General features: G+C 37.0%; 1 protein-coding gene across 1 annotated transcript; it reads left to right on the forward strand.

Moving 5' to 3' along the window:
* The first annotated feature begins 3500 nt into the window (after positions 1–3500).
* Positions 3501–9992, forward strand: LOC117433250 (glucose-6-phosphatase catalytic subunit 1-like). Its single transcript, XM_034055351.3, has 5 exons — positions 3501–3792; positions 5151–5260; positions 5749–5854; positions 7190–7305; positions 8159–9992. The coding sequence occupies exons 1-5, from the start codon at positions 3563–3565 to the stop codon at positions 8668–8670; spliced, it is 1074 nt and encodes a 357-aa protein (XP_033911242.1). The 5' UTR covers positions 3501–3562; the 3' UTR covers positions 8671–9992.
* The last annotated feature ends 2553 nt before the right edge of the window (positions 9993–12545 follow it).

The following is a 12545-nucleotide window of genomic DNA, read 5'->3' on the forward strand; positions in this document are numbered from 1 at the left end:
TAATCTAGAGCTGTTGCTGCTTAATTTTTAACCTGTGTACGGGTGCTGTGTTAATTTAGTTTGACAGTTAGTTTATTAACGTTAGTTTGTCTGTTATTTTATTATCATAGTTTATTAACATACACTTGCCTACTGTTTTTCTCTTACTTATTCTATTTCATATGTTGATGCACGTGCGTCATGACAAGTAATAAATATTTATTGATTGATTCATACTGTGTCTGTTGGTAATTCGCTTGCTTCCCGAGGGGTGTTCTCTTAGCCAGAGACTACTGTAGATTAATCACCATATCAGTTTGCTATAATAAGTCAAACTCCCGATGAAATTGGTCTGCAATCACTGGTTCGTATCACTATCGTCAATTCAATCCAAAACAGTAATTTATAATACAGTACATTCCACGGTGATGAGAGTGCTAGATAAAACATAATAGAGTTGCACAGGGGAAGCAGTGTGGAGTAGTGGTTAGGGCTCTGGACTCTTGACCTGAGGGTTGTGGGTTCAATCCCCAGTGGGGGACACTGCTGTTGTACCCTTGAGCAAGGTACTTTACCTAGATTGCTCCAGTAAAAACCCAACTGTATAAATGGGTAATTGTATGTAAAAATAATGTGATATCTTGTAACAATTGTAAGTCGCCCTGGATAAGGGCGTCTGCTAAGAAATAAAAAAAAAAAAAAGCGAATCAGTGTTGCACAGCCTTCAGCCTTTGCAGAGTCAACCATTTCAAGTCAACAAAGTAATCTTGAATAAAAAAAAAATGGTATACATTTTTTTTTATTTGGAAACAGACCATTGGCAATTATATATATATATTATATTGTTGACTTGAAATGGTTGACTCTGCAAATGCATAGCCATTGACGCAAGATATGCATTATTTTGTGTGAGGTTAAGCTACATTATATATATATATATATATATATATATTGTAAAAAAGAACTCACCCACTCGGGTTCGTTGCCCCTTTAAAAATACGACCCAGGACACTCAAATTGGATTTTTCAGCGCTGACGCGCTATTTTTTTTAATAAACACAAACGTAAAACAAAGTACACAAAATAAACACCTAGCTCTTTCTGAGCACTAACTACACACGCAGGAACCTAACTATCACAGGACGGCTAAGCCGTTTCCCTGTTCCACAAAACTTAACCACACAGGTTTGCACTGTACCTGCTTCCTCGGGACTGCCAGGAAGCAGAGCACTCCTTTCTGCCTCCTTCTCTTTAGCAGCCCTGAGCAGACTGCCTGCTCTCCTTTTAAACCCTGCACCTGGGCCTAATTTCCAATAGCGCCCAGGTGGGGAAGATAATTCATAATAAAACAATTAAACAATTAAACAAAACAATAAGACAATTAAGAAATCAATTAGAAAATCTAATGAAACAATAAAGCAACACAAATCAAAACGGTGCATTTCTATAGCAGGGAGGTTTTAACCCCCTCCCTGCTGTTTCTCATAACCCGCTACTTCACAATATATATATATATATATATATATATATATATATATATATATATATATATATATATAGATAGATAGATAGATAGATAGATAGATAGATAGATAGATAGATAGATAGATAGATATAAATTATACTTAGGTTAACAGACATTATTCTGAAGTCCACTCAGTCCTAAATAATATCAGTCAAAAGGGCACACTACTTAAGAAGCCTAAAACAGTCAGGTCCCCTCATTGTTCATTAATCCACTGGTGTATATGACAACACTTACTACTCACTTTGTTCAGAAAAACAATGGTGTCTGCTAAGCTCCTAAACACAAAGCACTGTTCAAAGATCCCACTGGGACCTGCTTATCAAACTGATTGCTGAGGCTTTCTGACAATTATTAATCTGTTTTTTAATCCCGCACTCTGTCAGACCGGTATGCAGAACAGAGTAAAGAAGAGCTGGACAAGAGAAATAATGTGTCAGAGATCAAAGTGGAAATGAGAATTGCAGTGATGAAGCCAATTTGCTTGAAAACATTTAATTTAAAAAATGTGGAATTGGTATGATGCGATCAGAAACCCAGAGGCAGTGTAAACTGCGCCTGCTGCTGGACTGTTCTTTTTTTATGTTAAGCATTTTTGTGTTCTTTTTTTAGAAGGGTTTAATTAACAGCCAAAATTGTTTATGTAGGACTTGTTGAAAGTCTGTACCAAAATTGTTGATTGTTATTGTAGATATGACTTTAATGCAGGCATCGTGCAGGTAACACAAAGTCCAGAAACAAAACAAAACATTAAAACATTTTACACCGTATAAAACTGAGCTGATTTTGCCAGTGCTTACTAGTAGTATATTAACCAGTTTTAAATGATTTCGAAACAAATAAAAGCATTTTCGTTTCGGCTTTATTGTTAAAGTTTTCACGCGGCCCAAAAAGTTTGAGAAGCACTGCTTTAGAGGGCAGTGCATGCATTATTTTGTATTATGTACTGTTTCAATGACAGAATGATAAACACATATTTGACATTGTGGTGTAATACAGTACAAGAAGTACCCACTGAATTGTATAAAGTTATTCCTCTATTTAACCTACAGTGCAATATAACAATGCAAACTGCCCAAAAACATTACTCTGACAGCTTTAATTATGGCACACAGTCATTGATAAGACATTGATGCACTGCTTATAACCAGCGGCATGTTGAACGTTTGCCAAACTCATTCTAAAATTAGCGTTTCAACCTCTAAACACTTGAACCTTGACAACACCCTGCATCTGCAAGCTAGTGTTTATCTAACTTTTAAAACGTTTGAACTTTTTGTACAATGCAATATTCCAAAAACATAAAAGTGTACTATGGTATCATATTTTACTTTCCCAATGGTATAAACCAATACATACTGGTAATCATGCAGTACTGTGGTACGATAACAGTACCGCTGTGCAATATTTGTTCCCAACTCATTGTGTCCTTATTGCTGTTTGATAATGATATCTTAATGTTATTTATCAAAATCATTTCAGTTGTGAGCTCAGACAGATTTGAACCCAAGCTTCTAGAAGCAAATGGCTAGTGTATTAACCCCCTATGTCCATCTCGTCTCACCTTTTCCTAGGACTATATTTGGATACCATATATTCATGTAAATAGGTGCATATGCTAATGTAACAGGGTGTTATGTTACTATGTGGGTATCTGCTGAGAGTCGAGAGAGACACAGAGGGTTTGACATTAAACAAATAATGTAACAAGCATACAATGTGACTATAATAGGTGACTTGGTTCACCCCACTAACACCTGATTAGAATTTGATTTTCCCAGAAATGTCGTCAATACTGCGCAAATAAGAATTAGTAAAGTTAATCAATACCTGGCCAGCTGAGTTGTTTTCTGCCTAAAGAGCTCTAAACATGTTTGTGTTTGAGGCCTGTTATGATGTAATTGTTCTTCAAAGCCAGTAGAAGTCCAAAGATCAGACCTTGTATGTACCAGGCCGATTCACAGGTTAGTATATAATGAGGCTGGAACAGATAAGAGACAAACATTTCTACACAGCAAAGGCAACAGTGGCTCCAGTAATCTCATAGTTTTACCAAGGATGGACGCCGGCATGGACTTGCTCCACAGCTCCGGAGTGAGCATGGTGCAGTACCTCCAGACCCAATACAGAGACTCCCAGAGCTGGTTCCTGTTCATCTCCTTTGCTGCAGACCTCAGGAACACCTTCTTCATCTTCTTCCCCATCTGGTTCCACTTGAGCGAGTCTGTGGGAGTCAAACTCATCTGGGTGGCCGTCATCGGGGACTGGCTCAACCTCGTCTTCAAGTGGTGAGTGTGAGCTTGCAAGCGGGAGTCACTGAATGAACTGAATCACAGCTGTTAATTCCAGAGCGCAATGCCGTGACTCTACAATGGTTCTGTATCCAGAGGCAATAGTAGTATAACAGAAGCTGGTTCAAATTTTGGCATAACAACATTTAAGATTGTGTTTACATCATTGTAGTCAATTTTCGTAAAATGAAATGCAATTCAAAATACATTTGCTGGACAACATATATAACAATTAAGAAAATCTTAGGTTTAACAGTTACTATAATCTTATGTATGTCTTTCTGCACATCTTTTCAAATGAACCATTACATACAATGCTTTTTAGTACCATAGCACTATATTAGGAATATCATCTGCAAATGCTTAGTGAGTTAAGTTAATGGTCAGGGTCATTTTACTGTTCAGGTAATGTATTGGTATATCAGTGGTATTCATTTCCCTCCATAGACACAGTGCAAACTAATTTCAAACTGGAGGATATGGCTAAACTAATATGTTTCTGAACTTATATTTACCTATAATAAAAATACAGTAAACTTATATTGAGCTAAAATAAAAATAGTTTTAGGCAGAGGGAAACATGTTATATTATAGAAAAAGACTGTCAAATATATAGAGAAAGTCATACTAAAATACCACACACATGTTTTACAGTAAACATTTATATCTGGTGGTAGCTATCAGCTGGTTTCAAAGATGGCAATTAATGCTAAACTTGGACTGCCTACTTTTCTTAGCTTGATCTAAGAAAATTAATTATCTGAATTCAGCTGTTAAATTTGAACACTCTCTTTTCTATACATTGCACTTGTATAAACAGAATACTTAGGGCCTGATTTTCAAAACGGGCAAAATAAGAACTAATTTTTAATACCCGATTTGTGTAACTAAATCAAGTTATTTATATTTTAAGCGTTCAACAGGTGGATACACGACACAGCCCTTTCAACCCTTTGAAAGCCATATGTTTAGTGACCCAAATCACGTTTTAGAAATCACTAGTTCTTATTTTGCCCTGTTTGAAAATCATGCTGTTAGTGGAGTTGATGGAGTGTTATGGATACATTTTGTACCTATATTTTCAGAACTGTTGATCCATTAAATATTTTATATGCACAATCTAATTAGTTTCAAGGTGCTCAAGGACTCCATTCCCAAGTCTTCTTTATATTCTGCATGTAAAGCAGTTTGGAGCTGGAATCGGGGTGGGGGGTTAATTGGATTGAAGTGCATAGGTTCATTAACATTGATTCCTCAGAACCCCAGTTTTAAACAATTACAAAAGGACTTGGCATGCCTTCTTTACGAGCTCATGATGATTAACACATTTGTTCTTCCTGTTCGTTTCTTGACAGGATTCTCTTTGGACAGAGGCCCTACTGGTGGGTTCACGAGACCCCCTACTACAGCAACTCTTCAGTGCCTCACATCGAGCAGTTCCCAGTCACCTGTGAAACCGGACCAGGTGAGCATCCACCAACTACTAGACTGCTACTCAAGAACAAATGTCATGTATTTCTACTTGATTCCGATCTGTTAAGCTAGACTGTAAACGTATTGGAAATGAGATGCTGTTTTATTTGAAGTACAAACTTTTGTGTGAAGTGGGATTTGCAGAAACAATCATCTGGTTTGAACTCGTATTTAACATTCATTCAAAATGTGGACTCTTATGCACAGATCATGACAAGTGTTTCAGGGAGGTTATTGATTACATGCTGGTGTACCACGTGTGCCAGGTGAGACATGATTCTCAGAGCTATAGTGAGGCCATGGGGGTATTAAAGTTTGAAAAAGTCACTAGAATGTGACGACTGAAACAAAAAAGAACACACCATTGCTATTTCATCCCCAATACCACACATCTCTCTGAGTATACTAATGAATGGTTTAACCACTGTATATAGATAAAACAATGGCAAGCAATAATATCAGCTTCTTTTCTCCACATAGGCAGTCCCTCAGGCCACGCCATGGGTTCAGCTGGGGTGTATTATGTGATGGTCACATCTATTCTCACCATACTGCTACAGAAACATCAACCCTCTGTGAAAAACTGGTAAGTATATTTCTGTATAGACATCAGATTACCCAGTTTAGTTTTGTGTTAATGATCTTTGATGTACAACATATTATTAACCTCACGGATTTCTCAATTTTAAGAGAGTCATTTGAGTAAAGAAAATGGAAAAAGTTTGTTAAAGCGTAATTGTAGAACATCTAAGGAGTACATATCTGAGTTTATCTAGCAGGAATGCCAGCCGCATCAGATACCGATGCCCATTAGATTATACTTTTACTTTTTACTGATGCAAAAAAAAAAAACATTCATATTTGCGCAATGACTATTGTAAATAATAAGACAAAAACTGAACTGTATCTGCATTAAAACTGAGGTTCAAAAACTTCCCCTTTAAGGATATAATGTTACTCTTCAAGGGAAAGTTAAAACAAAGTTTTCTGCAGGCACTCTCGTTCACCACTAAAATATGTGAATTAAATGAAGATTTCAGAATGTCACTTTCATCAACAGTGCATGCCAATAATTTATTTGGCTGCTGCTTCCCAACCATTACAATCATTCAGAGTAGTCCTCATAGCTTTGTAGATAACAACCACACAATCTTTTTTTTTTTTTTTTTTTTAATTTAGTCGTCGCCAATTATTTTACCCCGATTTTCACCCCAATTTAGCATGCCCAATTATTATCTGTATCCCCGGCTCACCGCTCGCAACCCCCCCGCCGACTCGGGAAACGGAGGCTGGAACACGCGTCCTCCGAAACGTGCTCCTGCCAAGCCGTCATTTTTCGCACTGCAGATCCACAGCAATGCCACCAGACCTATAGTGCCGGAGGACAACACAGATCTGGTGGCTCCGCTGCAGAGCCACAGGCGCCCTATCGGCCACAGGGGTCACTGATACGCGGTGAGCTGTGGATTCCCCTGCCGACCGAAGCCCTCCCTACCCGGGCAGCGCTCAGCCAATTGTGCGCCGCCCCCTAGGAACTCCCGGTCACGGTCAGCTGTGACATAGCCTGGATTCGAACCTGCGATCTCCAGACTATAGGGCACATCCTGCACTCCGCGCAGAGCGCCTTTACTGGATGCGCCACTCAGGAGCCCACAACCACACAATCTTGATTGAACTAAAAAATAAACCAGCTAAGTTGTGTACTTCACTTTCTTATGTATTTAGCTCTTCGCCTTCCAAACTCAGCAGAGAGGATGATCTCCTAACTTGTCCTCATAAATGTTGCTTTTTATAACCTTGTTACTCAAAGAACCCTGTTTGGTAACATTACATTAAGTGTATCTAACTACGTTTTTGAAATCTACCACGGACTGTGATTATGCTGCTGTCTCTGAATGCTATCTGCACTGTGTTGTCTCAGGTGTGTTCGTGCTGTGCTGTGGTCAGTGTTCTGGGGTGTCCAGTTCTGTGTCTGTCTGTCCAGGATCTTCCTGGCTGCCCACTTCCCACACCAGGTCATCACAGGGGTCATCAAAGGTCAGTGTCACTCTTCACTCAGATTGCATTTTAAAACTATCGCAATTGGTCATATTGGTCAAGGGATACTTTATACCCTGCTTTTGCATTATATATTTAAGTTATTATATATATAATCTCATGATATGTGCTTTTGATAAACATATATTAAATATAGGGCTTCTGTTTTTCATTTTTTATTTATTTAATTTTTCGGTGCTTATTTTTCTATTTTCTAGTTTTATATCAACCTTTTTTTTTTCAGGACTTTTGCTTTTTATCTGAAATGATTGTTTTCAGTTACTTTCCAAAATGCTTGGGCATTTTTTTCTGTCAAAATATGTATAATAACTCGACAGTACTTGCACACTTAAGTTGTACTTTCTTTCCTTTGCTGTTTTCCACAATTAAATCCCTATGGTCACGGGCACATTCTTCTGGGGTTTTTGTGTGTGTAAGCATTTTTTTACATTTCGCCACAATTTGCAATTCTGTTTAAAATCCTCTGTATGTTAACTGTAATACAGCTTTAAACCCTTGTAGTCTTGTTTTAAATCTCGCATGCAGGGTCTCCAATAGAAATGTAGGAATTTGATGCCACTGAGTAGTTGGGGTGGGTTTAAAGAGCGAATCAATGATAGATACAAGTCAGGAAGGAGGGACATTACCCAGCTGCACTAGGAAAAGTTTTTTTTTGTAGATTTTTTTTTTTTAAAAATAGCAAAGGGGTGATGTCACTGTTTTATTAATTAATTAACTTAAACCATGTGTTTTTTTTCTGAATACCATATCTCTTCATACACTTGCTTGTGCCACAGTTATCATTTATGTATAGCATTATTTACTTACATACAGAAAATGTTACCTATTGCAGGTATGATCGTAGCCGAAGCTTTCAGCCACATCCAGTGGATCTATGGCGCCAGCCTTAAGAAGTACCTCAACACCACCCTGTTCCTGTTCTGCTTCACTGTGGGATTCTACCTGCTACTCAAAGTCCTGGGAGTGGACCTGCTATGGACGCTGGAAAAAGCCAAGAGGTGGTGCGTCCGAGCCGAGTGGGTCCACATGGACACCACCCCCTTCGCCAGCCTGCTCCGCAACCTGGGGACCCTCTTCGGACTGGGTCTCGCCATCAACTCCCCACTCTACATGGAGAGCTGCCGAGGGAAGCAGGGCCACAGTGCCCCCTTTAGGCTGGGCTGTATCGCTGCCTCGCTGGTGGTGCTCCATCTCATCGACTCCTTCAAACCCCCCACCAAAATAGCAGCCTTGTTTTACCTGCTGTCTTTCTGTAAGAGTGCAGCTGTGCCGCTGGCCACTGTGGGCATCATTCCTTACTGCATCTACAGCATGCTGAGCCGGCACAACAGGAAGCTTTTATAAACTGCAGGGACATTAAGAACCTCTTGTTGGCCATATATAAAAGGCCATCAAACTACAGACATATATTTATCTTAGTTTTATGTGTTTTTATATATTTATCTTAGTTTTATTATATGTTATTTGTGTTTTGTGGATTACCAAATTGGAAGGCAGACAAATAATTGCAGAGTGGTGAGAAAGACTTGGATATTATTGTATACTTTTATAGGAAATTAAATACACTTCTACGTGAGTAAAGTATTCGACAGTAATGGCACAGACTAAACGAAGACAGTTTACAAGATAACTTGATTATCTATAATTTTGGAGAGAATAGGTTACAGTTGGGTGCAGTTTAATATGGCTACATATGATCAGTTTGTTTTGTATAAGTCACTACAGCTTAATGAACTAAAAGGCAAATGTTGGGTGATGTGATATATATGCGATATACAAAATTATTAAATTCTATTTAAAATAATTTATTTCATGATGTTTTGGACAAAATCCCTTCTTCAGCTGTGTAGAGAGAAAAGTAAACACAGTGCAGAAAATATTGTTGTTTTTGCAAGACATTTGTGGATGATGGCACGATTATGGCAGAATAGAATGTTTATTTCAAGAGGTTCCAAAGTTAGTAGTTTGAAGATAAACTCGCATTCCCTTTGTTTCCAAACAGCATTTATTCCATAACAATGACTGATCCCACTATGGTGATGTCTTCAGCAGTATGATTATCATTGTTGATGTCTTCAGCAGTGTGATTATCATTGTTGAAGTGTTGCCTACTGGAAATGTAGTGGTGTTGACATGATGCTTTGTAAATGTTCAGTGGTCCGCTAAACACTTTTTACAGTTTGTTGCATTTCTTTCAGATAATGCAGTATACTATTCCTATTTTCTGTTCTGAATGCCCCTTTATCTAATCTCCATTTGTGATCCCTGGTCCTTGTTTCTTTTTTCAGGACAAAAAAGTCCCCTGGGTCGACATTGTCTATACCTTTTAGGATTTTGAATGCTTGAATCAGATCACTGCGTAGTCTTCTTTGTTCAAGACTGAATGATTCAATTCTTTTAGCCTGTCTGCATTATTGTATTAATTTGTATTAATTTAACTTAACTTAAATGTTAGTAATGTACTTTAGCTTAGGTTTTGTATTAAGTTATATGATTGATTAACTTATTACGTTTGACTGTTGTCATATTTAACCTTTTTTTTTTTTAATCTTCCAAAACACCAGATTTTTGTCTCCAGTTTATTGTAGAAAGTCTCAGGAAATTGAGCGGGGCTGCTGTATGTTTTAAAATGAGAAACTATTATAGAAATACATGAAAAAACTTAAGTGCGTATGTCTATGTTTCCTTTATTTTTCATATGATAAACTAAGTATTGTTAGGAAAATTAGCAATGCGGCCACCAGTAAGTGTTTAGTCACAGGAAATTGGCCGAAGAAACCGAGCCTGTCAAAGATCTTTTATTTGGGCTTGAAAAAAACCTGTTTGGCAACCGTAAGAAATGCACCTGCGGCACGTCTCTCAAAGATGGCATGGTGGATATGCACATAAGTTTATTTCCCCCTCTGTTTACTGTCATGCCATGTATTTCATTTAGAAACTTTTCATTGACATTTAAACACATTGGAGCTAGAACATGCATATATAGACACCGTGCTACACTTTTAATCAGGCGCTTAATAAGATGCTTCCACAACAAAAGTGCTTCCGTTAGTTAACTTGAATGCTTGCTGTGCAGTAATTGTAAGAACAGTTTCTAATTTTAATAAAATTAAAATTAATAACATGCTGTTTTAATAGCATTACAGTGAGATTTGTATAATTATTGGTTTGCAAGATATCGTTTGAATACTGGTCAGGAAATTATATTTGCTTTCTATTTTTATTATTAATGGCAATCAAACATTGTATCATATTTAGTAGTTATTTCTGAGATGTATTAGCTGATTGGTGCAAGTGCAGTTTTGCAACGTTTTGTTACTGTATGTAAAGTCTGATTGGATAGTCAGATTTTCATGACCATTTAAACAACCCCCCACCACTACGCACATCATGGCACCCTGTGGCCCCCCAAGGTTTGGACATTGCCTTATCTGGCCCACCTGAGAATGTAATTGAGTACCACTGGTTTAAAGTATCAAAGTTTGACTGCCAAGGAAATATATATATATATATATATGCAAGAACAGGCCTAGCAAGAGGAAATCCTAAAATCACCCTATGCGAATGATAGTCAGTACAATTGATAATCCAACACACATAATAGCTGAAATAGCAGAAAAACAACTTAGGTCGCACGTTGAGAAATTACCAAGCTATGTTAAGGATACAACACAATTTTTAAAAAGACTTGAATCAATAAAACACAACCTTCCAGAGAATACAATTTTATTTTGCATGGATGTAAAATCCTTGTACCCAAGTGTCCCGCGTAAAGAAACTTTAGAAGCTTGTCAAAAAGCACTAGATAATAGACTAGATAAATCAATACCTACAGCAGAGGTACTGAACATGATCAACATAGTTTTAGAAAACAGTTATTTTACATTTGTTGATAGAATTACAAACAAAACGATGGTACCGCAATAGGATCTAAATTAGGAATGCATTTTGCCAGTACATACATGGGGAAATGGGAAGAACAATTACTTAGAAAATCGGAAAGAGAACCTTTAGAATACATTCGGTTTGTAGATTATATTTTTGGGGTTTGGATACATGGAGAAGAATCTCTTTTCCAGTTTCATAAAATGGCAAATGAAATACACAGTAATATTAAGGTGGACCTTCGATGGACAAGGAAAGAAATAGAATTTTTAGATACCATAGTAAAACTTGAAGAAGGTTCAGTTGAGACTGACCTCTTCTGTAAACCTACTGACATGCACCAGTATTTACACATGTCCTCTGCACATCCGATACACACTAAAAGGGCAATCCCAAAGGGTCTAGGAATAAGAATACGAAGAATATGCTCAAAAGAAAGTGACTATGTAAAACAAAGAAATGTATTAAAAACAAATCTTAAAAAAAGAGGTTACAAAGAAAGAATTATAGAGACGGAGTTAAGAAAAGTGGATAAACTAAAAAGACATGATCTACTAGATTATAAAAATAGAGATAAAAAGGTCAAAAGAGTCCCATTAATAATGACTTACTCTAAACTTTTGCCCAATATTTCTAAGATAGTTTGGAAACACTTGCGGATTCTACATAATTCAGAAAAATTAAAAAAAGTATTTCTTAAGGCACCAGTTGTAGCATTCAAAAGAGAAGCTAATTTAGGTGATATTTTAGTTCACAGTAAACATAAAAGAATAATTGACAAAATAGGTTCTACGAACATATGCACTAGTAGATGTAAAGTGTGTAAATACATAGACAAACGTAAAAATATAATTAAACATAAGAACACCACATATCCACTAAAAACTAATGCCTACTGTAAAAATAGCGATGTTGTTTATGGAATAGCCTGTGAAAAATGTGATGAAATCAAATAGGTTGGAGAGACTGGAACTACTTTATATAAAAGAATTCAGAACCACCTTTCATTAATTAGAAACAAAAAAATGAATGAACCAATAGTACAGCACTTCACCGGTCAGGGACATGACATAAATGACGTAAAATTTGTAGTATTAGAACAGCTCAAATTAGACAATGCGACATATAGAAGAATAAAAGAAAGTAAATGGATAAATAGACTGAACACGATTATGCCAGCGGGACTCAACAGAAAAGAATGAACTAATTAACTTCAATAAATATATAACATTTAAATAAATAAACAAAATTCATTCAAAAGTTGTGCATGCTGATGCGCTGGGGAGGCCAAATCTAGACTGATCCTCAGAGCCAGCATTGCATGATATAATAAA

The sequence above is a fragment of the Acipenser ruthenus genome, chromosome 33 (genome assembly GCF_902713425.1).
Source record: "Acipenser ruthenus chromosome 33, fAciRut3.2 maternal haplotype, whole genome shotgun sequence".
In the NCBI taxonomy this organism is placed as follows: Eukaryota; Metazoa; Chordata; class Actinopteri; order Acipenseriformes; family Acipenseridae; genus Acipenser; species Acipenser ruthenus.

Excerpts from the sequence above, each read along its gene's own strand:
- LOC117433250 (XM_034055351.3), top strand. The coding sequence starts at position 3,563 with ATGGACGCCGGCATGGACTTGCTCCACAGCTCCGGAGTGAGCATGGTG. Across the intron at positions 5,855-7,189 it reads CAACCCTCTGTGAAAAACTG|GTGTGTTCGTGCTGTGCTGT; the intron begins GTAAGTATATTT and ends GTGTTGTCTCAG. Across the intron at positions 7,306-8,158 it reads CATCACAGGGGTCATCAAAG|GTATGATCGTAGCCGAAGCT; the intron begins GTCAGTGTCACT and ends TACCTATTGCAG.